The sequence below is a fragment of the Lingula anatina genome, chromosome 1, assembly GCF_051362555.1.
Source record: "Lingula anatina isolate TDL-2025a chromosome 1, LinAna3.0, whole genome shotgun sequence".
NCBI lineage: Eukaryota > Metazoa > Brachiopoda > Lingulata > Lingulida > Lingulidae > Lingula > Lingula anatina.
In genome coordinates this window covers 19020748-19048709 of record NC_141767.1, presented here as the reverse complement: position 1 = coordinate 19048709, position 27962 = coordinate 19020748, and the positions used below count along the sequence as shown (strand labels likewise).

Genomic DNA, 27962 nt, shown 5'->3' with positions numbered 1-27962 from the left:
CCTTTCCACACGCAGGTTCATTGGTTACTTTTGATCATGTGGCGGGGAATCCCCTTTTGAGAAGATCGAAAGTTTGGCATTTTGGTGCTACACGTCATTTTCCATCGTAAGAATGGAGACGTTAGGTGACGAGAATAAACAGTTTTCACACAAAGAACTGCTTCAAGTTTTCGAACCAGCGTTTGTGAAGAATCTTATCCCGTCACATCTTTTGCCTTATCTCCCATTCCTCCGTGAATCTCTAAACGAAATCCGGAGAGCAGAAAGGGACGTCTCAACACAAAAAGCGGTAACGGTGCTTTTCGAAAAGCTGCAGGCAGTGGATGAAGAGAAAGAACCAGGGTGGTTTCAAACATTTCTCGGTGCACTGAAATCAGCGGGTAATGCAAACGCACATTTAAATCAGATCATGAATTCCAAAAGTTTTATGATAGCTTGACTACATTACACATTTTTAACTTATACAGACTGTGCTATCTACACTGTATCGTATCTACCCGGTACATGTACCGGTAGATAGGGCATTGCCTCAGTATTAGGCTTTACTGTCTGGAGGCCTCACACTGAGGAAAAAGAGGGAACATCTGTGTAGTGCAATTAACATGTAGTCGGTGTTAGAAATTAAGGCTGGACCATCTGCCCGGGGCTGAGAAGTTTTCCCACCCGTTAGACATTCAAGCCAGCTACTTTTCAAGGGTTACATCCCTATACATCCCTGCACTGATACTCTCCAGCACCTCTACTCCCCTGCACCCATACATCCCTGACCAATACTTCCCCACACCAATACTCCCCCACAATCACAGATATACTGAGGGGGAGTATTGTTGCGGGGGAGTATCGACATGACCCCCTTTTCAAGATGGCTGAACTTTCGGTCCAGCAACTAATTTTCCTAAGAGGCAAACACTGCATGTAGTATTAACTAATGGTTCTATTTCACTGAATGGTTTTAAGATTTATTGGTTCACAGATTCATACAGTCCATACAGATTGCCTTAAGATGTTTCCCCTCGTCAACTTTATTTTTCACTGAAAGATCCTAATATACTAAGTATGTTCTGTAGTAACTCATATTTGGATGTGTACAGGCACATATATCTATCTGGAATTAAATTAACCCAAACTGCAAGAGAGGTCAATGTGGTCTGTTTTACACCAGTATATCTGAGATTTCCCTCACTATAGCTGCAGCAATAAATTAATAATCATATGTAAGTTTAAAATTGAAAAGCCCTGTGTCATGATCTCCTGGATAATGTGATTATGACAGCATATTTGAAGTTAAGCATAAAGTGAGGATATAGCAGTTTTGTGTTTTTCAATCTTAATGTTTTGAATGTTAACTTTGATCTGCCATTTATTATTTTCTTTATTTGTAGAATTTTTCACCTTGGCCAACCTACTGCAAGACACTTTGACACATTCGCCAGAGACAGATGAAAACTGCAAGCATATCATCAATGTATTCACTCCTCTTCTCTATGAAAAGATAATACCCAGGGATGTTCTACCAAATCTTTTTGCTAAAGGGGTTATCAGCCAGGTTGACAAGGAAGAAATTATGGCTGAAGAAACTAATCATGGCCCCCAAGCAGCGTCCATGGTGCTGATAGACAGAATATACCGTCATAAGCCTGGCTGGTACAGAGACTTTTTAGAGGTTTTAGAAGCAACTGGTTATGAACATCTTGTAAAGGAAATAGATCCAGACTTTGTTTCAGGTATCAGTATATTGCTTTTTAGCATGCTTTCATAGTCGAACAAATAGTACGCTTTGTTTTTTACTGAAATTAGGATTTAATGAAAATTGTGATTAAGGCAAACTAAATGGATGTTTGCTATTATTGAAAGGTGGATTTCTATACATATGACTTAAAATGCTGTCTACATATATATATATATATATATATATATATATAAACACTGAGGATTATATAATATATTATATTCATTTATGAGTCATTAACTTGATAACATTTTTGATAAATGCTACAGGTGAAAAGAAGACCTTGGATGCTAATGGTGCAAATGGTGGTGGTGGAAATAATGGTATGTAAATTTATACAATTTTGAATCATTTTAAGTTGCAAGCTCAAAGCTAGGTGAAGAGAATATTGGTATTTTAAATTGTAGAATTCAGATTGTCCACATGAAGCATTAAGAGCATAAAGTAATAATATTGGTACACCCATGCAGTCATGTGACAGCTCCTCCATTTACACAACATACATGTAACACCTACATGTACAGTATATGTATCTGTTGAAGAAGGCAGACAGATGCTGCTGACAGCAGGGGTGGATCTACAAATATTTTCTGACAGTCTTCCAAAGTAACTTTGTTCACGGATGCTCCATTTCTTCTGACAAAAAACATTAGATACCCATCAATATAAACTTGAAAAATTTTGACTGTCTTCTGTAAAACTGAGAAGACGGCCTCCAACTGCCTCTGAACAGCTCCAGTTGAGCACAATTGCTAAGCAGATTGTGTGATCTGGGTTTAGTTATGTCCCAATATAAAAAGGATGATCATTATGATATTGATGAACATTTATTCATGTTGTAGGAAAAGAATCAGAGGAAGATGGAGAATATTCCGGATATGTTTGTGAGGGTGTGGAGAAGCTTAACCTGACTGGCAGTTCAAGCAGTGGGAGTGACCACTTACCAGGACAACAGCAAACTGCACTGAAAGAGATGGACAGCAGTAATGTAGTAGACATGAGAGCTTCAGTAAGAGGAGCAGTGGAGGATGGTTTGTCATACCCTGTGCAAGAGTCATCTCTAGGTAAAACTCACATACAAATTATTTATTAGATTGTCATACATTATTACATATAGAATAGTCAAAAATCAAAATCAAAATTAAGTGGGGTTGAAAGTTATGGAATACCCTGTTATAATTGTTTTTTGAAATGCAAGTAGAACATACAAACTATTAACATATCAGTATCTATCAACAATAATACAAGCTCCTTTGAAGTTGAACCCATGATACAAGCTCCAGCTCCAACTGTCTCAGATAATGAGGCATTGTATAGCAGTAAGCAGTAGGATGTTTTTGTGAATCTCTCAATGCTGGAAAATGTGTATCATTCCTGGGAAAGTAAAACATTAAAAAGATTATTTTAATAATGATAATTAATAGAACTTTTTTGGTGGAAACAAATTAGCAGGGCTTTGAGGTGAGGTCAAAAAACTTTTTGTTTTGATTTGATTTATTTTAAAATGATTCATGTTATTGTAGGAACAGCAGATGAAACACTATCCAGTTCTGAGCCTTCACAGTTAAAGTTAAGGAACTATCAGAAAGAGCTGGCCCAGCCAGGCCTTGAGGGGAAGAATATTATTGTATGTGCTCCTACTGGAAGTGGGAAAACTCGTGTGGCACTCGAGATTACCAAGGTTTGTCAAATCTATATCTATAATGTTGAAGGCGATACAAAAAACATTTCTTCATTTTTGAATTTAACTGTGAATACTGAAACCATCAGGGGTGAAAGACATGGACCATATTAAAACTTTTTGTGGCACGGATTCAGCTGTGAACAATATTACCTAGGCCCTTGATCCTGACCTTTGGAAGCTTGTTGCGACCTAATCATGTTTCACATAAAGCACTTGAATCATGAATATTATTGATGTTCTTTATATTTTTTTCTTCAAAATACAGGAACACCTAGATAAAGCAGACAGAGGACGGAGAAAAGTTGTATTTCTTGTCAACCAAGTGGAACTTATGCAACAGCAGTTAGAAGTGTTCAAGAAAAACCTCACTGGCTATCGCAGTATAGGCTTGAGTGGAGATGCAGAGGCTAAAGTACCCTTGAGTGAGCTTCTGCCAAAGAATGATGTTATTGTTTTAACAGCACAGATTCTGCTTGATGAGTTGAGAGATAATGTATTAAAGGTTCATGATTTTTCTCTCATGATATTCGATGAATGTCACCATACCAAGAAAGGTCATCCATACAACAGTATAATGGCCTTCTACATTGACCAGAAACTAGTTCCCCCAGATGTTGACAGCCATCCTTCAATTCAGAAAAAGTTGCCACAGGTAAACTTTGGTCAAGAACTTTTTTGTTTTTGTCAACCAGTCTTTCCAAAAGGTACATGAGGATAATCTTAATCAATCATGTGGTTTTCAGTTGGTTAACAGAATATGTTATAGCTAGAGAAGATGAATTATATATCCAAGTTTACATTTAACAAATCTCAACTCTAAGTTGTAAATATTACAGTGTATATGCATGTGGAGTATGCTGTAATGCAATATAATGCAATATAATCGAAATTATACTGTGACTTTCTAGGTTGTTGGACTAACAGCTTCTCTAGGTGTTGGGAAGGCTAAAAATATTGAATCTGCAAAAGACCACATCCTGCGATTGTGTGCTAATTTAGATACAGAGGTGTTGTCTACAGTTGTACAACATGAGAATGAAATGCTGCAGTACGTGAATGTACCCAAGTCAGGTGACGGAAATCATCTTTCTTCCAGTCATAACTTTATGTTTAATGTTTTACGTTTGGAGTCAAAATTTTCAAAATTATAAAACTTGGTTCATGCAAGCAAGTTAACTAATTATAATGAAATTCATTTGTTGACCTTATTGATGTTCATTTCCATACAATTGTCACAGATATTGTTCCTGTTGGTGAAAGAGCCATGGATCCATTCAAAGACATCATATCTAGAATAATGGAAGAAATTGAAAATAAAATTAAGTATCTGCATGGTAAGTTGCTTTATAGCTCAGTATATTTTAAGGCCATATATATTAAAGGTCATAGGCAGTACATTGCAAAGAAAATGCCAGTAAAACAGTATGTACTTAAAATGTTGTGTATGATGTTTATGATATATTTATATTTATTAAAAATCAGCATCAACTTTTTTAGGTCAGCATCAACTACAAGAGATAAGTGCAGCAGATTTAAATGCCCCTGCTGATAAAGGAGAAGGCCCCTATACTCAGTGGGTCCATTCACTGAAGGGAAAATTTGCAGTTATTGATGATCAGAAAATACGGTGGAATTACAAATCCTGCTTGACAAATCTTTTGGTACTTACAATTGTTAACTGTTAAGAATGCTTGTTGTATGAATTTACAAGCAACTGATACATGCTCTTTTGTAAATGAAATACAGGTAAAATCCCATATTGAACACTATCAGTTGAACTTATATTTTGAAAATATTGAATATACTGGGTTGTGGTACATATGAGTAAACAGCAAAAACATGATTTGGTAATAATTAGAAATGAAGCTATTTTTGGTTATGATAAAATTGGTTTTAACAAAATGCAATTTGCCAGCAGTCAACAACTGCTACATTGTGTTATCAGTATAGTACTTATAGGTTTTTAAAACTGTTCATTAATGAATAACTTTTATTTGTCAGACATATCACCAGGCACTTTTGATAAATGAATACTGCAGAACAAAAGATGCTCTTGAGTACATCAGAGATGAGAATTCAAAGAGATCTACTCGTAGAAATGTAGAGATCGATAACTGGCTTCAGCGATTATTTCAAGGTAGTTGAACAAAGATATAGGCACAAGGGTATACCCTTTCAAGTACCAACAGATGATATTTGAAAAGTAACCGAAAAGTAACTAAACGACAGACTTAAGTTAAAAGCATGCTGTCATAGACGAATTGATCATTATGTATAATTACATACTTGTGTTGTTCCTCATGCACAATCCAGAGTAATGGGTAGCAGCATTTATGAGAAAAAAATCTGAGGTGTGCACTGTAAACATCTTGTGTCAATTCATGGCATAACGTGAACTGTATTAAACACTCCAATGCAGTTGTGAATTTTTGAAAATTCTAAAAAATATAAATTTCCCTAAAAATTAATTTGCCCATTAGTTAGACTATTATTTGAACTTTTGAAAATAAAAAAAAAAAAAAACTATTTTGTCAGTTTTAAGATAAAGACCCAGCCTCTACCCTAACTTCTTAATTAATCTTTAATTTTAAAAGAATAAAATTATATAGCTCTTGCCTATCATCTAATTAAGTAATATACATGCATATTTTTTATTCTAATGCCTACTGTCAATTTATTTAATTTACAAATGTTGGGGAGTAGAACTGAACAACTAGTGTCAATAAAAAGTTTGCTTTCTTGCTTTTGCAGAAAAAGAATCACAACTCGATGCCATTGCTGTAAGTGATGCCTACCAAAATCCCAAGCTTGCGGAACTTGAGGATATGCTCAGGAAAGCATATGAAGAGAAACCAGACTCCAGGGGTATAGTGTTCTGTAAGACACGAGCACTTACTGAAAACTTAAGGTGCTGGATGTTAGAAACAGAAAGTCTGAAAGCACTGAACCCTCAATGCTTAGTAGGAACAAATGCAGCAGTTGAAAGGAGAGGTAAGAAGATTATCAGTGGTGGAGGTGGAGATGGGGGTGTCACAGCAGGCACATTAGTAGGAACAAATGCAACAGTAGAAAAGGTTTAATACTAGAACCACTATCAGGCTTGAAAGTTTATTAAAACAACATAAATAAGTTACGAAACTATAATAAAGTACATCAACACGTATGTGAATGAATTGCACCACTTCAGATACAGGTAGCAATTATATTACTTGGTATACTTTTGTATATTTTTGGTATAAATTTGCAAGAAGGAATTGTAGTTTGCAGCAATATTGCAGTAAACTTGCTGCAAATTTGCTGTGAATTTGCGGCAAACCTGATATTTTGCCAAGAAATATGTTTCCACACAGTCTTTCTCTCCCCTCCCCAACCCCCCCCCCCCCCCCCAAAAATAAAAAAAGTATTATGTGTGAAATGAGACAACTCCAAGCACTGTTTTAACCCTGTAACCGGCATGATATTAATATTGTCCTTGTGTGCCTTTTTTTTAGCAAATTGATACACTTTTTAAAGAATATTAGTGTCCCTTGTTGGATTGTCCACAAAATTATGATAATTTTAATTAAAATTCACCAGTAACAACTTTTCTCTTTATTTTAGAGTGGGTATTAAACCAAAACATGCTTACCAAGTCACTCTTAATAAATCATGCCAATACATATAAAAATATGTATTTAATTGCACAAGGTCATACATTTAGTTTGGCTGTACTGGTAATTTTGTTGAATAACTTAAAATTTAGAGGAGCAAATAAATTTCCAATGTGTGCATGACTGTCGGGAGAGGGGGATATTTGAAGATGTATAAAAAGAAAACTATACATCTTTTGTATAAAAAATAAACTCATGTAGTTCTTGAGCATAGACATACACATACTCCTTATGATTGTTGTACATTAACTGAAACAGCTGCAGCCATTTTTAATAGACACTTTGTGTGTATTGTAGGAATGACTTCAAGCCAGCAAGTGGACGTCTTAAGCTACTTTAAAGATGGCAACACAAAACTTCTCATAGCAACAAGTGTGGCTGAAGAAGGTTTAGACATTCAGCAGTGTAACTTGGTTATCAGATATGACTATGTCACCAATGAAATAGCCATGGTGCAGGCAAGGGGTAAGTTATATTTCAAAATCTTTTTTGTACAGACACATATATATCCTGTGTCTGTCATTGCTGTCGCAGGCCCAATTGTTGTGCATTTTCAGAAATAACAGGATTAGTGGAAAACTTAACTTTTGTCTTCAAACTTACAAAACTGATAAATATTCATAAAATGCAGGTTGGTTCGAAAATCAGCTTGATTGGGCCATTTTTTTCCAAGAGTAATGTTTTTTTTTTCTGTTTTTTAACAGCATGTATTATACCATGTGCACATTTTGAGGAAAACCATTAGGCCTATTGTCTTCATACTTACAGGAGTGATTATGTTACTTATGTTCTAAAATTAACAGTAAAGATTGATAGACTGAATTACAGATTGAGTTGGAAAACCAGCCTGATTGCATTCTTTTTCTGCAAGTTATGCATTTTTTTTGGTGATATTTTTTCATTTTTCACATATTGACTTGAAGCCGTAGATCTGTGGTAGTAACATGAATAGTAGATGATTGAAAGATGGTGGTGATTGTGCTATTAATCATCATGTTATATTGCATCAAAATTGACAAAAATATTTTGTGCATTGCCACCACAAACTCTATGAAAGCAGTACTCTATTACTTATTATTTTGCAACTTTGGAAATCTTCTCAGAGAGGGAGAGGGGGCATTCAAGGTTTTTGTGTTACTGGTACAAGTAGCAATGAATCCAAGCTCTATGATTTACAGTAACAGGCAACATCGTTTGTGCTTGTTTCAAAAAATCTTATTTCATGTGTTTGCTGTTTATGATGTTAAAACAAGATGTAATTTGCATGCATTGTCCACTATGAGTATTTTTCTTTATATATAATATTTTTCTTTTTTTATTTTAAAGTATTCATTAAAAACTTTAAATGCCTCAGTTTATCAACTATAGTAGTGTACTTTGATATTACATATTGACAATTGTAGGTCGTGGAAGGGCAGAAGATAGCCGCTATGTCCTTCTAGCAGGGGTGAGAGGCACTGCTGAAAGAGAAGAAATAAATATAATTAGGGAAATAATGATGAAGAAAGCTCTACTTGCAGTCAAAAAAATGAGTCCTCAGGAGTTTAGAGGCAAGATCCACAAGTTTCAGAAAGAAGCAAAATTTGAGCGAGAGATTTTGAGGACCACTCAAAGACAATTGGCCACTGAGGATGAATACGAACTGCGATGTTTGAAGTGCGATGTCTTTGCTTGCTTCTCTTTTGATTTCCGTGTCATCGAAGGATCCCATCATGTGGTGCTTGATAAAGAATTCATGGCAAGAGTGGAAGTCAAGCCTCACCCCCATGGCCACAAATATGGGAATATGGAAAAAACTGGCAAACTGCACTGCAAAAAATGTGACAGCGATTGGGGAATTCAGTGTTTGTACAAAGGTGTGGTATTACCAGTTCTGAAAGTAGTAAGTTTTGTGTTGGTGGATATGAATGGAGAGAAGAAATGGGAAAAAAAGTGGAAGAGCGTGCCATTTAAAGTGCCGGAAATCAATGTAGAAGACTTGAGGAAGATTGCAGCTAGTCAGTAAAAGGCTTAGCAGTGAACAACCAACTTTCTTTTGAGCATCAATTCCGATTTGTGCCAGCTACTTTATTTTGAAACCTGCACATGTGAAAATTTATTAAAGTATGAAATGAAAAGGCCAACTTGTGTGGTCTGTGAAACTCAACTGGCTAGGAGGGAAATTGGGACAGTTCTTTAGACATAAAGATGATAGATGTATGTGTCATAGTGGTGATTTCACGGCCAAACTTCATTTTAGAAACTTCCACATTTAAATCAAATTAAATCAACATTTGGTAAAGATTGTTCAGATGTCTCCTTTATAATGATATCATATGAATCTGTTTATGTATGTTATTCATTGGAAAGAACTGTAACCAAGTTTTAAAGGATGTTTTCAGTTTTAAAAGGATTGAATAACTTTATTTACGGCTTCATCCCCAAGTTGGAGTTTAAAGCAGTCTGACTTTAATTATGTTAAAGGTCTCTAGTAATATGTATTAATTCTGTTAATTGACTTCAATATCTCTGACTTGTTTTAGGAATCACTGTATGTATTTTGTGTGTATTAGTATATAAGGAGAAGAACTTTGTATTAGAGATCAGAGATTGGAGATCAGAGCTCGGAGTGAGTTTGGTCGGTCAAACCGATAGCTGGATTGTCCCTGCTGTCTTAGGAGACTCCAGATCTCTCAGTCAGAGAAATAAACGTAAAGATCAGTCATTTTGTAGTTGATCTCTGGAAAACATATCACTGCTGTTGTGTTACCTGCTGGAGAAGTAACTCAGACCAAGTGTCCCCCGTGATATATGTTTGTAAATGTAGTCCATGATAATGCGTAATACACCAGAAAAAAGCTTGTATTATTTGTGCTTACTGAACTTGGTCACTGCTCCATTGATGTGTAAGTTTTACAAAGAAAAGTTCCATGATTTTATAATTTGAAAAAATGGCATTTTACATTTTGATTGATGGAAACAATGGAAGACAAATTCTTATCATATCTGATACTATATCTTTAGAAGTACATGTAGCTTTTAACATTCAATCAAGTTCAATTAACAAGATTGATAAGAGTACTTAAAGAGCCATATATTGTTAGTAATTAAGGAACTCTTAAAAATGACATCACATCTCGAAATCCAATTCATATATACTATCACAATTATTCATATAATGCGCATTTTGAAAATTTACTAATAAAGTTTAAATTCTCAATATTAGCTGTGTGCTTTGGCTCCAACAACTGCCAGAATTCTATGTATGGAATTGAGTCCAAAATGGATTTAAAATGTGCATGAAACTTCTCTTAATTATGAAAAGAGGAAAAGAAGCATTTTGGAAAAGAAATGCCCTTGGTTAATGGTTGCCATTTCAACAATGGAGTGCCCCTATCATCATCTGCTGACACGGAAAGTTCTTACTTTCTTTTCGCTTTTTATCATTTTGCAAGTAAAAATCTGCAATGCTTTTCCTTTTTTTCTCAATCTGGATTGAAAACAAAAGTAGCAGCAAAGTTGATTGTCTTAGGGATACCATTTATTGCTTGAAACTTTCATGTAGCTTAGGAAATACAATGTATAATATATAAACATGCACCTGGCATAGCAGAGTAGATCAAAATATACAAACCTTACTATGATACAGCTCCAATACAATAAGCTATGGTCATTTGTCTGTCTGGTTTTCTAATATCAGATAATGAAGGAGTTGGTCTTTCTTTGTGTATCATTTTGTAAACACTTTCAGTTGCAGCTTATATACTGAGAAGTGAGCAAAAGCAACTTGATATATTTGCACTTCCAGCCTATCAAAATGTTTGGCAATTAATATTTCACTGATATCAATAAAGATGTCTTTCCTTAAAATTTGTCTAAGTGGATTTCTGAACAACATATAATGTAAATAATTTCACATATAATTACACCACTTTTTTATTTTTTAAACCTAAAACAAAACAATGTTAAACAATGGGCTAAATAATATGCATATAACTTGCATTTAGGCAATGCCAGTATAAAGAATGTATAAGTAATGTTTTCTGTACAATATATTGTATTAACTGACATGCACCATCACTTTTTGGAAAGAGTCTGATATGGTTATTAACATCTTAAAGGCTAACAATGCAAGATAGACCTTTACATAGCATGGAATTAGTTTTCTTTAAAATTCCAGCAATTTTCCCCTTATCAGCAGTCTATTCTATCCAAGACCACTGAGAAAATTATGGTCTATGAACTCCGTTTCAAGCTTTAAAATTCTATACTTACCGACCAATCCCCATCTCCAATGCAGGAGTGGCTACAATTTTTTTTAAAGAGTATCAGCTGATAGATAATAGTTTTGGCAATATGTCATACCTTGGTGGTAAGGGGAAAAGCTATGAAATTTTCTGGAAAAGTGTGTGTGTGTGTGTGTGTGTGTGTGTGTGTGTGTGTGTGTGTGTATATATAATTTTATTTATTTATTTTTTTTTTTGCTTTAAAGGTCTACTGCTTGTGTGCCTTTATCCTAGTGTACTACATCAGGGCAATGAAGTACATACAATTACCTTTCTTACAATAATTTCTTGTAATAGAATTACAAGAAAAGTATCCTGACACAGCACTGTACATAATGATCATTTTATTCACCAAACCATTTGTCACAAAGACAATTTTTTTCTTTTTCTGTTAAATGTTTGTTAAATATTTGATTGTAAAATATGTAAAGAGCAAATTTTACTTATCAGCAGCGAATAAATATCTTGTCGCAGCATATAGAACTTCATAGGTGTACCACCATATATTCGATTTGACAGAATTTGTAAACCATATTGATTAGACTGATGCACTTTATAACTCAATCCCTTAAAGACAAAAAAATATGTGTGTAACTAATATTACAATAATTATAACTTCAAGACCGGCATCAGGGCCAATATGGAAAAATTACCAAGTGAACCTGCAAATCTGTTTTGGTCAGGGCAACATTTTCTACATATTCCCAGACATTTCAAAAAGTTCCAGGACAATACCAAAATCTTGTGGTATTGAATATTTAATATCGAATCACAGTCCTGTCAAATGTACAACAATTGTGAATAGGGCAACAAATATTCTCATTTGCTGGATTTCAGATTTGTGGGAAAAATGTTTCATTGACTGAATTAATTTCCATCCTGCAGAACGTACAGACTATAGTTGTACAAAATTGAGTGCATATACATGTACATGTTTATGACAAAACACAAATATGTAATACCCAGTACATTTTGTGAAAAAACAACATTTTAGTTATTAAATAAATTTTAGAACAATTTGGCATATATTTTTGTATAACAACAAAAGTATTTAGTGGATCGGTTTGACTTCTTCCATGCTCTATTCTCAATGGATATCTGATAGCATGTCCCTCTGCGAAAGAGAAAAAAATCAACATTAAATTCATGACAAAAGTGAAAAGAAATCTGAAATTATTCATTGAATTTCTTGCCTCATCAATTTTTATAGGAAATATTTGTAGAGAAGTTTATTTATATTTCTCACCTGTGTTCCAGCAGAGTTCTCATTCTATCCAACCATTAGAACTTCTAAATAAAAAAGTGGAAATGATATCCACATTGAGTCTAGCCCTTTGTCAATCTTTAAGTTAATTCTAAACAATTTCTGAGCCGTTTCTGAATGAGATTAATTAGAAAACTAGCTGTTCTCATGCTTGTGGCATATTAACTTCTACTTGACTACTGTAACACACCTTTCTCCTACTTTTAACATACTTTTCTACATCTTATTAGTTGAGTACTTTTCAAGTTTACACTTTACACAGCATATCATATATTGACACTTAAGTAAGGACATCAAAAGACATGACAATAAAAAGATTCAACTTACCTCAGTGTCATTCCATTCTAGTTCTGTGAAAATCCTCTCAAAGCACTCATACATATACATGGCCTAAAGAAAAGAAAAATGTAGAGAGTGGCCATAACAGTGGATAGTTTTTCATTATGAAATAAAGAGTTTCAAAGTTTTTGAGTTTCAAAGACCTGGTCATTATGAAATCCTTCTTGGTTGAGTAATAATTCCCAGCATCAAGTATGGTGCAGCTTGGGTTGTATTCTCCCCAGAGATATGAATAAGATTCAGGATTGATACAAAAGATCCATAATAACCATGCATATATTGCAACCAAGCAATAAGAGAATATTAATGTGCACATGTGTGTGTTTGTTCTCAAATATGATTTCTCTGTATTTATCCAACTCATGGGTTGCCATATTATTTAAGAAAACACAACATTAGAGGCAATGGCTTTAGTGCCAGGTGGGGAGGACAGCACCAAAATCATGGGCAGACACACACCTGATAAGAATATACACAGGCTCTAATAGTGTTTGTACTTAAAAATCATCTTTGAGATGAAAATTATACAGCCAGCTTGTTTCACAAAGAGAGGAACAAGCCACACTGGTGCAAACAGTATACTTATTGAAAGATAAACTTTCTTACTTTTTTAGTTTTGAGCACATAAATTTATCTGTAATACTATCATCTTAAAATAAAAACTTACATGTGGAGATTGAATTCGCACCCATCGTGCCTTTTTGCCCTCTCTCTCATAATAAAAATTGCATGTCATTCCTTCTTCATCAAACTCATGCTGTTTTATGCAGCTCCATGGAAATTCAATGACTTGAGTCTAGAAAAGAACAATTCTGTAGTTAGTTTCATGCATTGAAAAAATTCACCAGCATTCATTTATACAAAACAACACAAATTTGCACAAAACAAAGAAGTTACGGATTGGCTTTCCTCAAACTAAACTCCTCAACAAAAGACCTAAAAATGCTTAGTTCTGTTCTTTCTTTTCCAATCAATTCTCCTCTTCTACAAACCTCTGGTGATCCATCTTCTTGACAAGCTTGTAACTTCAGGTTTTCCAATGAAAATCTGACTATGACATGTCCTTCCTTTTTAGCATCACAAGGACAGTGGGGGAACACAACTTCACCATAGCCATCCAGGTGACGGACAATCTTCAAATACTGAAAGGGTAAGCACAGTGGGAGTCAGTTACTGCGCACATCTATAATTCAAGCACATTGGGACTTATGTTCGACTGTGCAGAAAACAATTCCACATTTAAAGTAACAAGTGTCAGCCTTGCAAGATAATGTACCAATCATTTAAGTGGCTTTTATTTAAAATAACATTATGTGCAGAGATGCAAAGCTTTTTAAAAAGATTCTTTTCTGTTATGTCTGTGCATTGTTTTAATATACCTCCTGCTGCTTATTCGCTTGGTGTAAGGCCTTGAGTTCATAAAGTTTATCTTTTGATTTGATAGTGCCCCTGCTGACTTCTTCATGTGCCTTCAACAGAACAGAAAACAGGTTATTAGAGGGAGAACACTTCCAAAAATAACATTTATATGAAATCATACAAGGGTGCTGAGATACTTTTTCTGCCAGCGCTCTCCTGTAAAAAAACTACATTTTACAGATGGGTACTCTCAACCAATACTCTGAATTTATCAACTTTCAGATGATTTTTTAGAATCTTACAATTTCAATTTAAAAATATTCACTTCACCGCACACACTAGGAAACAGTAGAATACCTGATGAAAAAAGAAATTCACGGCCATCTCATCATGACTAAGACTCAACTCCCTTGAGAGAGTAAACACCCATTTTTTTAACGCAATGCAGGTGGCTTCTGCTGTACTGTAGTTCTGTATGTACAAACTGTGGGGGAAATCACTGTACAGCAGCTTTCGGTCTGAAATGAAGAAATAAGAGATGCCCAGTCTTTCTGGCTATAAAAAAGTTTGTTAATCAAATCAAACTAAACCAAGTAGGATTTCAGTTCTTCAGCAATATTTTAGAAAGCAATTAGCTATTGCAATTGTCCTTGGTATTATTAACCCCTTACAGGTGAAGTTCTTACCAAGTGTGTACTTTTGTTGTCATGAGGACTCACATGAACCCCCTGGAATTTATACTAAGATCTACCGGCTCATTCCCAATGAAACTACCATTCTAGCTAGGTCAATCCAACTGTGCAGGGACTCTTGCTAAATGCAATCAGATTGACAGATTAGTATGACTCCTTTTTCCATTGGGTAGAATACATAAAAGCTGGTGAGTATATATGTACATTAGGAAGATGAGGAGGCATGTATGCAATGCATTCAGGTAGACCCCAGTGGAGTTGGATCGATCTAAGTAGAATGATAGCAATCCCCTGCATCTCCCAAACAACATCAAATTCCCCAATGAAGAAATGCCAGACAGAAACACAGTCTTCTTGAGCACTTGCATCATATCTTGCCAAAATGGATCACTACAGATTTTTCAAAGGGTATTGACAACCTTCACAGACCAATCAATACCTAGAATTTGTCTCACCCCTACAACTCTTAGTCAGGTGCAGAAACATTATGACCAATGCAGATGACAAAGCAGAAGTGCTTAGAAGAATAGGCCAAATGTACAGGTACTTTTAAAAATAAGGATGCCCGTCATGGACCATTCAAAGGTTAAACACCAAATCAGTCAATTAAAATTAGAATTGATTTGAGGGAGCAATGAGAAATAGAGAATAAAAAGAGAGATGGAAATCAAGGGACATATCCCTCCCATATACTGTATATAAATCATGTTTAATGTGACTGACATCAGCTGGGAATTACATTGTTCTGCTGCCACTGATCAAGTGAATGATGAAAATTGCATACAAAATATCTTTCAATACAAGCAAATCGAATGCTAAGAGAGAGTAATGGACACAATATGTGAAGAAAATGAACAGTGAAGAAGGGGGGGGGGGGGGGGGGGGGTAAGCTTTGCTGACCTGATCCATCACTGGGGCCAGTTTCTGAAAATAACCTGAGACAAATATTTGCTCTTAAAATTTTAGGCTAAGATTTCAGTCTAGTTTTTATTCTGGATGATTTGATGAGGATTTAATTTAATGATTTCTTTCTTGTTACAAAGCAGGTGCAACATGACATTTACTTCTACTGCTATTAATTTGTCCTGGGTCAAAAAGCACTTTTTCCAAACCTTAGAGTTAAGACCCAATTAACCCTTCCCAAGCTAACTAGGGAGTTCCAATGACAACATGAACACAGTGAACGATGCCATTATAGACAAATTAAACTGTTACACATCAGTTGCCATCAATTTCAAATCTGACTTGAGCAAAACTGTCAGATAATGGCGAATAAAAGTAAAGATCTACTTCTTATAACTGCATATATGTAATAAATAAATAAATAAATAAATAAATAAATAAATAAATAAATAAAAAGTCAAATATGATGAAACTCTTTAGTTAACAAGAGTACTTTCTAAGAATTGTTATTGTCAACATTACTTACATTAAACATTATGCTTTAGTATATTAATATCAGAGCAAGAGCAAATATTCTCACCAAATGTGTCATCCAATATTTCAAATAAATAGAAATACTTTGCGGTTTCATCTGTCATTCCTAGTTTCCGAACCACTGCCTGAAACCAAATACAGATCATATCACACAGTCAGACTGCATTATTGATTCATTATCCAATACTTTTCCATAATCTAATTAATAGACAAGATAATTTAATGCCTTTTTACTTTGGTTTCAGCTATAGATATAAGCTCTTCCCAGAATGTTCTTCACTTGAGCTTCCATATGATTATATCTTTTCTAAAATCTTAAGCTGCTGTATTCTTAAGGGAACTAATCTGTCTACTTCAGAAGCACAGTTCACATATCTAATGCTGAAAAACATTCATGCAGACAAAATCAATATTTTCCACTTGGATACACAATGATTTTTTTCACATAAATATTTTTCAAGTAACTGAAGTTTAAACATGTCTTTGTGCTACAAAATTCATTATCTGGATTCAAATCAATCCTATCCCCCCCGAAATAAAATTATTTATTACCTCATAAACTTCATCAGTGACACTGCTTCTCTTGATTGCAACTGTTAAGACTTTCCTGTCTGGTAATAGCACCTTAAGTTCCACTTCATCTGCAGTACTGCCATCCTAAAAATCATATATGACAAACTTGTATAAATCTAATATCAATGCCCTTTTAAGTCCAGTTCAAACTACAAGAAATTCAGAAAAGAAACTGCCCAAAAACGTGTCATCAGATTAGGGAAACTTTTTATAATGTGACCAGCAGATAACAGGAGTTGGGCTGTTTTTAGTTTAAAACTATCTTGGTGTAAACCAAACATTAAAGCAAAGCAAAATTGGTCAATTTTACCACAGGCCAAAAGAAGATGATTGCAATGCTTCACATAGAGGTCAACGTGGACTATGCAAAAAGCAACACAGTCAACTATCAGTTGATTCTGTTATGAGTATTTGTAGATGGCTATGCACTGTAATAGTCACAAATGCACATAAATACTACTAATTATCTGCATACGTAAAGAGAACATTAAGGGTGTGACTGGTTTTGGTGCTTATGCTGCAAGATGCTTTTTTGCTGTTGAAATGTCTTAACTGCATTACAGGAAATAATCAATATAGTTAGTTCTGAATCAGTATCTTGTGTTGACTCATTTACGACATTTTAAACATATTTACACATGTACATACCTGCTCACTGTCAGGGGCCAAAAATTCTTGCATAATATCACTTTCACCTATAACACGGACTGCCGTTACTGAGAAAGACAAACAAATAATTGTAACAAACAAATTTATTACACTGATATTATTGGTTCTGCACATTTCTACAATTTATTTTGTTGAAACTTATCAAAGCTTGTGTCCATTCTCTATTTTACTATAACTGTGAACCAGAGGCATTTAGCATCAAATACGTAGTCTTCATAACAAGTTGCATGTGGACAAATTTTCTGCTGCATGATTGAACTCTATTTATCATCATGCAGTATTAAGAATTGAGAGGATATTACGGTTCACCTGTGAGATCCCTAAGGAAATAGTAAAGGAAATAAACGCAATTTGTTTCAGAATGTACATGTCTTGTTCTGGTAATGTCAACATGGCTATCACCACAGGTAGATATTATTGGGCAAAGACTGAAAAGTGATTGTGTATGGAGGGGGGGGGGGGGGGGGGGGGGGAAGAGAGAGAGAGAGAGAGAGAGAGAAAATTGCCAGGAAAGCAAAATGGACAGAAAATTATTTTCACATCTTATTACCTTTTTCGACATATTGCTCGAGTCCTCTTCTCCTAGCATCTAGCTGTTGTTCAGAAAGCTTCAGCGGCCATTTGCCCGGCATTTTGGGGAAATTAAAATCGGGGAACTCTCTTTTGAGTCTATTATGAAGATTTGCAAATTCTTTATACCTTCTTGAGCAAAGTTGTCTGCCAGCCATATACAAATTGTATGCCTATAAAAGAAAAAGAAAAGTCACATTAATTTGATAAAACCAATAATATATTTTGCATAAATTTTTTTTAATAGAGACAGTAATGCTGATGTTGCTACTTTTCAATGTGCAACATTATTTGTACACATAAACTTCTAATTCAACAATCCACATAATTTCCAATAGTCAGGGATGAGACTGGTGAGAAGTGAAAAAATCTGAAAATTTCACAGGGGAGCCTAGGCCAATGATAATTTTGGCTCCCAAAACATCCCCCTATAAGTCTGACTCATGAATAGTCCTGAAGATTTACTACTTTTCAGAATAAATCCCGGAAAGAAATTGCCATACTAACGGTCCTTGCTTCTAGTTTCCAAAATCCCTTTCCATTTCAAGTTTTTTTTTCTTTAGAAAATTATGTCTCTGGGAAAAGCTAAGAATAATCTTTTTCATGATATGGGTTTTTTTTTTTTATTTTATCTAATAATAGGGGAAGGGATGCAATAATTTTTGCTTCCTCTGGGATTCTGAATCCATTTACAACAGAAGAAGATTTGTTCCTTTTCTCTAACTCACTTCCCTAACTCACAACATAACATTACCAAGACAAATTGCCAAAATGCCAGGTTTGAATCCCCTCAATTCCATGACTTAGTTCACCTTTACCACAGCAATCTTCAATTTCAGATATACATTTTCAGAGATAAGTGCTTTACAATTTTTCCATTACTTTTCCTATGTTTAGACTATTTTCCAAGAAATTATACACCTTTTTCCAAGAATCATCAAGGCAGTTTCAAAAACGAGTAATTAAATCGCTCCTACCTACCGCAGCCACTTTTTTGTCATTATAATTAAGTTAAGTGTAATTTTGCTAGAAATTGGAAAAATGTTAACCTAGTTTTAAAAACCAACCATGCCATGTTGAGCCTTCTTTGATCAGGTTTTATATTGTGCTATGGTGTTAAAAAGGGTCTTGGTGATGTAGACACTCAAATAGCAAAGATAAAGTTATCCCTGAAATTTTGCTTAAAATCATAAACTGAACACATTACAACAAATAATCAATACGTTTTATTTAGCTCCTACTGCCAAGACTCCCTTTACATACCTTCTTTTCCTGACTGATGTAAGCAATCCTTCAAGAGCTGCATTCATAAGATTTCAATTATCTTTGACTTTTCAAGTAAAACTCAATAAAATTGATATCCACAAGTATAGGAAATTTGGAAAAATTTATAAGGTACCTGACAAAGATTTATCCAGATGTATTATAATTCAATACATACATCATTCTTTCTTCATGGTGAGCCAAGTGAAAGAAAGAGAAAAAAAAAAGAAAGATTAAGAAAAAACTTACCACATATCTTTCTCCATTACTTTCTGAGTAGTTATAATCAGGAATTGATATTGGAAGTGATCGTTTTTCTGAGTAGTCGATCAGAGAATGTCCTGAGGATTCATCGCTTGGTTCCAATTTTTCTGCTACCTGCTCTGGGACTGAAATAACTGAATTAAAATATTCAAATTATTTCACTATATTCTGATATCAATCTATTCATATTGGTATAATGCTGTTCTCCACTGACTTAGATCACAAACAATAGTGAGGGCACTGAAAAACTTCTATATATATCTTAATTATTTGGAGCGTTTGATGTTACGAAAGTGCTGTTTTTGTATATCATTTCTAAGTAAAACTGTTTTGTATCCCCGTTTAAACTTCATTCCATATTTAAAATTACTTTACAAAAATCATTAAATGTGTACAGTTTGTAGCATCTTTATATCGCTCACAAAATACAACAAATTAATACATCATTTAAATTAGGAAACAAGACAGTGATAACCTATATCACCATTATATATCACATATCAATTATCTTTAACAACAAATGCCAAGTGAAGGGCACATAGCATCAGGCATGCAAACTAATGTGATCTAGATAACAAAAAATTATAGCAATATAGCTTGTAAGTTGTAATCCATACATATGTAAATCTACCTGTCAATGTTAATGAATCTCCTCCTGATTTGATAAGGTCTACAACCTGTTTGTGTGTTGATCCTTCTACAGATTCACCATTTCTAGCATAAAAGAAAAATAATAAATAAAAACAAAAACATATCATATACAGTGAAATCAAACTACAACTATCAATGAAGGTGAACCTGCCCTCCCTTTCACTGTATCATAAGAGGGGAAATTTCCATGGTATATTAACTTGATACACACACTCACACCATGTGTGTGTCTGTATGTGTGTGTATTTTGTTGTAAAAGACTGAAAACTGTAAGAGATAAGACAGCCAGAAAGACATGCAGAGAGAACTATGCAGTGACAGACAACCAAATTGACAGAGGTAATTAAAAACATTTAAACTGATTTTCAATGTCTTAAGTAACAATGGAGTAAGAAAGGGACTTTGATCTTGATTTATGAAAATAACATACATATTCCATTTCTGATTGTCCCTGTAGACAGGGTTACATTTTACCATCATCAAATCCTAACATTTCAGGTCATGAGAATGAAGTTATCTATATCTTCAATTGGGGAAAATAGCAAAAGCTATCTGTGACGCAGCTGATTGGATTTATAACCATGCTTTACATGCTCTGAAGCTGCATTTCTGCTCCATATGTTACAGATAATGAACTTGGGGTACGTGCCTGAAAATAAGAGACAACAAGATCACGTTGCCATTACCTCATCCAGAACACAACTTTCGCCACAATACGCTGATTGGATTTCGCTAATAATAGACTTGAGTATAGACATGCAAGGAACTGAAATCAAGAGAAGATCAATGTTCCTCCTACAGAGAAATAATACCACAACTAAATTTCAGTGAATCCAAAAGACAAAAAGTGCATGACAGATGTTTATATAGAAAAAAAATCCCTTGAAATTTCAGCAATTTTTCCATTATGACCAAGGTCTGCCCTATCCAAAAACTACTGAGAAAAATATTATCTATAAAACTTTTTTTATCTTCATGAGTGAAATTCGTTAGTCTTTATATTTTTTATGAGAGCACAAAAAAGTAGCAACTTATTGTTAAAAAGACACATAAAATGGTTATGGTAGTAAGTGGAAAAGTACAGAAATATTCAAGAACATTGACTATTTGCTCATTCTGTGCCTTAAAACCACTTTTCTTCAATCTTGGTCAAGAACTCGTGCAAAGACAGAAGTCATTACAGATTTATACCACACCATCTATCAACCAAATCCCTTTTCACCATAAACACGCATGCTGGCAAAGAAGGTGCCACAGTAATCAGACTGTTGGAAACCCAGAAGTACAGTACAGCTTCAGCTAACTCAATATCAAAACATGTTCATCAATTCAGAGGCCTGCTGGGCTTGACTTAGATTACTTAACTTGGATAGTTGACTACATAATTTCTATCTTGCAGTTTTGTTCCTTGAGTTGAACATTTTATGAACTATGGACCCAAAATAAAATGTAACTGACATTGAAACCAATGAGAGTGAAAATGCATTGTTAAGACCACCCTTTTAAGATGGTTAAAAATATTTCTGGGGCCATTTTGACTTGTTAACCATTGTTTTTAACTTAACAAACGTATCATGTTGACTGTTTTTGTGTATTGCAAAAAATGATAACAGGCATATGTATAGACACTGTAGTGATAGAAATTCACAGAGATTCTACACAGAGATTCTTGGTAACATGGTAACAAAAAAGGCTTCAGAACCCATATTACATCTGTTATGTGCATGGATGGATTTTTCAGTGTAGATTTAACATTGTCAGTATGCTAACCGGCAACTAATAAATGATCATGACATATTTCATACTATGCAAGAATCACTGATAAACAAGCTAATAGTATACAAAACCAAAGTCACCCTGAGTATCAAAGTACTGGTGGAGATACTCCTCCATGTAGCTTTGACTGGGTTCCCACATATTTAGATCGATCCATCTGGACTGACCTAACTCCCTGGGGATTCACACTAAATTGCTGTCAGCTTCTGGGAGCCAAAGGCGCACAAAAGTTAATTACCCCCTTACAGCTTTTAGTAGGTGGGACAGACATTTAAGCCGATTAAGATGACAGCAATCTCGTGAGACTCCCCAAGGGGATAAATCGATCTAAATATCTGTGGGAATGGTCTCTTAGATCCTGTTCTGTTGCAATAGCTGTTATTATGCTATTCTTTTAAAAAGTCCATTTTGTTTTATTTTGTGATTTACTTCTCAAAAACTAATGTTGACACTCGTTTATTTAATTTCTCATAATGATAATTAAGAAATTAGCCCTCCCCCAAACACACTCACCATTTGATATAAAGCCCTTATTAATGATCAAAATCTTTTAACTTTAAATATGTCAAAGAAAAAAGTAAACCAAAAGTAACATTCCAGTACATGATATTCCCATGAAAAATGCACCTCCAATAGAAACATCAACTGATAGGATAGTTTTCACATCACAGGCAACACAATTGAGATTTTTTGTCAATAAAATATCCCAAAAATCTGAACACCAGCCCTTGCCTTGATTATCCGCCAAATGGTCGGCATGCCCATAAACTCAAAAAAATTCAAGCTTATTCTAAAATTTAGGTTGTAAGTTGTCACTTATTTTAATGTCTCTCAAAATGGTAAGTTAATTTCAATCTGACATAAAAAATTCTAATTGTTTTGGTTACACATTATAAATGATGTCAATAAATAGAAGAAAGAAAAAGCAAATAATAATTATTATTAAACAGCAAATTAACTAATCCTTAAAATATTACCTGGTAATTTATCTTAATATAAAAAAGTGCTGATGAAATTACAGGGAAATAACAGTAACTGTCATTATATGCTTCTCAAAGTCTTTTTTTCCTGTTAATTATGGCATATCTAATTTCGAAGTTCAAGCTTGGGTTGACATGACATGACAGGCAACTAATCTAAGCTGTCCTATTTCTACAAGTGAAGTTTGATGTGTTCAACTTTGATGAAGCTGACAAATTAGAGATAAAGGATTATATGAAACAATGACAGGCTAACATTGTGTTAAGCACAGACAAATGTCTCTGTTATCCACCCGCTGCTAAAGGCAAAGATTACGCTGTAGCACTATGCGTGATAACAATGAAATGCCTTACATTCACTTTACTGCAATCAATCAGGTACTATATGAAGCTAAAAAAAATTAAGTCTGTATGTGTTAGTACCTACGGTTGCTTCTAAACTTCTAAAATGAATTGTGCCTACAGTATTTACTAACCAGACAGTTGCAAATAATAAAAAAATGCTATTTTAATAATAAAATAAAAGTTCTGTAATATGACCTCTCTTCATAGTGCTGAATCAGTCATTATCTTAGGGACTGCATTTCGTGAAATGCTGTGATCAAGTATTTACTTCTTGAAGTGATAACCTTTTTTTCTGTGAAAAAAATTGCCTGGCCCATGGCGGCACACTAAATATTCCCAAGATGCAAGAGGTTATTTACATCTGCAGTCTGTGAAAAATGCAATATTCTTTTTAAAGTATTTATCATCAGTTTCATTCAAAGATTTGGTTTGTTTCTGCAAGCAGCCATTGATTAAATCTAATGAAGATGAATAGCAAACAGATGCATAAAAAAGTTTATGCTATGGTATCTAAATTCAAAAATTATATCATCATTTGTTAACAGTCCCTTAAAAAATGTTTCTTTGCTGTATGTAGGCCATGCTTCCTTCGTAAAAGCACATTGCATAAATAAAACAATTGAACAATTCTCTCCCTATTGCAGTAGAAAACAATGATAGGATAGACTAAATCATTTGCTCAGAAAATAATCACTCAAAAGACTGAAGGAATCATATAAAGAAATGACTGTCTGCCAAAAGCAAGAAAAAGTGTTGATTTTAAAAATATACTTTACAAAACTAAGCCACAATATTTCAACATCAGGAAAATGTTAACCCTGTTCTAAAGTTCAAAGACCACATAGTCATTAACTATGTAATGTCTGTAACAGGATGTTGAAATAAAATAGTAATTGAAATATAGGATCCACAGCCCTCTGGAATTTTAGGAATATAACTTAGAAACACAATGAAAATACAGAGATAACTTAAAACTTTCAAAGGCCTTGTTTTTCTAGTATTTAATTTTCACTTGTTCTATATCTTCATTACAGTTTACTTTCTTACACAAAACTGAATAACTTTTGAATCAACATTCTTAAGTATTGCCTACAAATCATTTGTGTGTGTGTTTTCAGAAGGGGGGGCTATTAATAAATGTTGTTCAAATCAAATAATTACCAAGTATAAAATCTAGAAACAGTCTCTTCCTCAAGTTTTCTTTGGGAGGATTCTTTTCACAAATATTTTAAAGAAGCATAGCCAGTAAAACTACTAGTATACATCCATACTCCTTTGTTCAGAAAACAAGTTGTCATTGACCATAAGATCAACAAGTCTCTATAAAACAATACAAACCTTAAATGGCAATATGAGAACAGCAGACCTCAGCAATGTAATGTGAAAATGTCAGAACATGTAAATTAGACAGACAATGCAGACAAACCACATTTAAAAACATTTATAAAAACCCCGCAAAGAGGATAACTATTCATAGGAACATTTTGTAGACAAACATGATGTCAGTATTGAATGAGAATCAAATCAAAGGGTCAAAACTACACACCAAAATTTAAAATATTTGTGAAAAGAATCCTCCCAAAGAAAACTTGAGGAAGAGACCAATTTACAATGACTTTGTTAACTTAATTCATATTATTAGAGCTTTTGTGTATTTCATAATCCAGTTGCATACAGTTTGCATTCTCATCACTGATACCAGTGACAGACACTATCATTTTCTTAAAAATGGGAATATTGAACTGGTACCAATATAATATACTGCCTACTGACATGCAACTTTGTGACTCACATCATATATATATATACTCATACATCTTATCTCAGCTGAAACTTATAATTTGCAAATGAGCATTTGTAAAACATTCAATATAAAATTTCTTTGATATCTTACCACAACTACATATATATATAAAAAATATCATGAATATCAAATTTAAAAAAAAACTGAAAAGAATTAACAACATGCCTATTGCTAATATTAAGGACATATTCAAATAATATTCTGAAATATATTTTATATATCAAAATTTCCTAGAGAAATTTACAGTAATTTCTCAATCAGTTTTCATGCTTTCAGTTATTATACAAAGTGAAGCAAGACACAACAACAACCCAAAATTCCAATTTAAGCAAATATTAAGACAACAATGTTAAATGTAAAAGCCTGAAAATGAAACACATATCAGTTACCTGACCTTAACATTCTAACTTGATGCAATGTTAATGATAATATATACTTCACAAAGAATGAGTACAATAACTTTTTTTAATAAAAAAGCCATTCATATTCATTATAACAGTTAAAATAAGTATATAAGAACCTTAACTACATAAGAAACTTACTGCCCAACAAAGTGCAAGAATGAGAAATAGTGTACTAGTATAGAAATATGTTTCTGTACAGTTACTATTAATGGCTTTTCAAACATTTTTAATTCACCAATACAGTTTTGGGTTGTCCTAGGCTATCTTTATACCCAAGCATAGAAAGATTGGTAAATTTTTAATAGTTAAGTTGCTCCAACATGTTTTAGTTACATCAATAAAGTACTATAAATATCCTGCAGATACACAAGTGGGCGTGCAATTGACATCATAGCTGTCCCTGAGATGCATACTCAGTACATATAGGGAAGAAACAGCATAATTAGGAGCAGGATGGCTTAGAGTTTTTTTTAACCTAGGACAAATTGTGAACTATTAAATTCCAGATTAAAACCAAAAGAATTACCCTGGATAATTAACTATGTAACTATAGACTGGTAACGACACCCTAACTACCTACATATGGTATATGCAATTACAGTAGTAATAATACTGTACAAAAACAATGACATTTTCAACAATCACCAAGTACCACCCAGACTAGCAGCATATCTAATCAATGTCTTACAAAACCGTGTGTGTGTGTGTGTGTGTGTGTGTGTGTGTGTGTGTGTGTGTGTGTGTGTGAAATAAATGTTTGTAATATGAATCCCAACTTTAATTTTCAAAAATAAATATCAATTTTCATTTCTCATTCACAACCAAAAATTTCCTTAACATTACATATGTCATATTGAAACACCAATACACTAGTTAGCCCATGCACAACAGTTGTTAAAATATTTTCCTTAAAACTATAAAAGAAATATATTTTGATATAATTTTGCATATAACTGGCCTGGATAACATTTACTGAAAAACTTTAACCTACCCAAAAATACTAATTAAAATGTTACACTGTTGTTAAAAACCTCAGACAAAACAAAATATTCAAGAATTTTAAAACTCATAATAATCTAAATTTATATGTTATCACCGGTTCTTATAATATGCATGCATGTTGCTTTAGTCTATGACCTAAATCAGTAAGTGTAAACATGTTTTAATCGGGTTCAATCTTCCAGGCCATCCGTTATACATTTCCCCCAGCATCATTCAGTAAAAATAGTTGAAAAAACTTGGCGCGTCAATCAGGATGAGGGTTGAGGTTAGAAAAATGTAGAGAGAATTCACCAACTGACAACTTACACTTCTAAGATCCTGTCCCCTTTCCGTATCCCTGCCCTCTCGGCTGCTCCTCCCTCCAACACTGCGCTAACGTGTTGTAGCGGTGCATACAGTTCGCCATTAATGCTTTTCAGCTGTCCGCCTTCACTGACTTGGCCTCTGACATTAAAGCCAAACCCTGTTTCAGTCTTAGTAATTGTAACAACTCGTGGACCATGAATAACATCCGAATTTTGAGACACAGGTGAACTTTCCTCTTCGCTGTCCGCCATACTTGTCATGTGACCACACTTGACCTAATTTCTGAGCAATTTTGGCTTTCTGGCACATGTTGTGAATGAAGATTGAAAGATGTCATGCGAAAGATGCTATGAGCGTGAGAGCACGCTCGAGTGCAGAACATGTGCTGGTCAAGGTACTTCTTTATAAGGCCCTGTTAGCATTTAAGCTTTGAAGTGCATGTTTTGAAAAACTTTTGTTTAAAAACCCACAAGGAGCAGCTTCGTCTCATTGCTGGCGCCATTTTCAACTTGTGGTTTTTAAGTCCACATTTAAATCTACGTTAACCCTGGTTATAGCTCCTTGGTAGTGAATTTTATAGCATGATGGATGTGACCTGGCAGTGTCTAGTAAATGCACAATGCATGACTCTCGTGTGCATTCTTATTGCCTTAATTTTGTATGGTATTTTTCACTCAAACACTTTAAAGCACATTTGCTGTTTATAACAATGGCGGGTCGGGGGGGGGGGGGGTAAGAAACGGGGTATCGTGAGTCGTGCCCTCCCCCCTCCCCAAGCTTCAAGGGGTACCTACCTTCTCCCTTTCTCTGTTTTAAACACTATAACAAGCAGAATGATACAAAAAAGCAATCCATTATGTACAGTAATTTTACATCTATCTTCCTTGCCAATTTATGTATTCATGTATATATGGGCATTTTTACAATCCTGGGCTC

At 34.2% G+C, this 27962-nt stretch overlaps 3 protein-coding genes across 8 annotated transcripts in view; 2 read left to right on the top strand and 1 right to left on the bottom strand.

Annotated features, from left to right (window-relative positions):
- Positions 1–61: 61 nt before the first annotated feature.
- Positions 62–10912, top strand: LOC106159386 (ATP-dependent RNA helicase DHX58). 2 transcript variants are annotated; one of them, XM_087001669.1, is made up of 13 exons: positions 62–380; positions 1383–1724; positions 1999–2052; positions 2572–2793; positions 3253–3410; positions 3679–4065; positions 4322–4484; positions 4652–4747; positions 4911–5074; positions 5415–5550; positions 6165–6404; positions 7361–7528; positions 8467–10912. In XM_087001669.1, the coding sequence occupies exons 1-13, from the start codon at positions 113–115 to the stop codon at positions 9066–9068; spliced, it is 3000 nt and encodes a 999-aa protein (XP_086857795.1). In that variant the 5' UTR covers positions 62–112; the 3' UTR covers positions 9069–10912. The 2 variants fall into 2 exon arrangements, with proteins under 2 accessions (XP_086857795.1, XP_086857796.1); XM_087001670.1 differs by lacking the exon at positions 62–380 and adding an exon at positions 666–1054.
- On the bottom strand, positions 10562–27306 carry LOC106159389 (sorting nexin-27). Of its 2 annotated transcripts, XM_013535664.3 has the most exons (14): positions 27027–27306; positions 20390–20472; positions 19744–19892; positions 18212–18404; positions 17641–17708; positions 16972–17076; positions 16466–16544; positions 14648–14808; positions 14311–14400; positions 13924–14073; positions 13599–13727; positions 12920–12982; positions 12575–12618; positions 10562–12442 (listed from the first exon to the last, which is right to left on the bottom strand). In XM_013535664.3, the coding sequence occupies exons 1-13, from the start codon at positions 27284–27286 to the stop codon at positions 12610–12612; spliced, it is 1539 nt and encodes a 512-aa protein (XP_013391118.1). In that variant the 5' UTR covers positions 27287–27306; the 3' UTR covers positions 10562–12442; positions 12575–12609. The 2 variants fall into 2 exon arrangements, with proteins under 2 accessions (XP_013391118.1, XP_086857797.1); XM_087001671.1 differs by lacking the exon at positions 12575–12618.
- Positions 27299–27962, top strand: part of LOC106159385 (uncharacterized) — a 21491-nt gene continuing 20827 nt past the window's right edge. For all 4 annotated transcript variants that reach the window (XM_087001666.1, XM_087001665.1, XM_087001667.1 and 1 more), the window contains exon 1: positions 27299–27420. In XM_087001666.1, the coding sequence (XP_086857792.1) occupies positions 27357–27420 (64 nt within the window). In that variant the 5' untranslated portion in view covers positions 27299–27356. The remainder of the gene's footprint in view (positions 27421–27962) is intronic.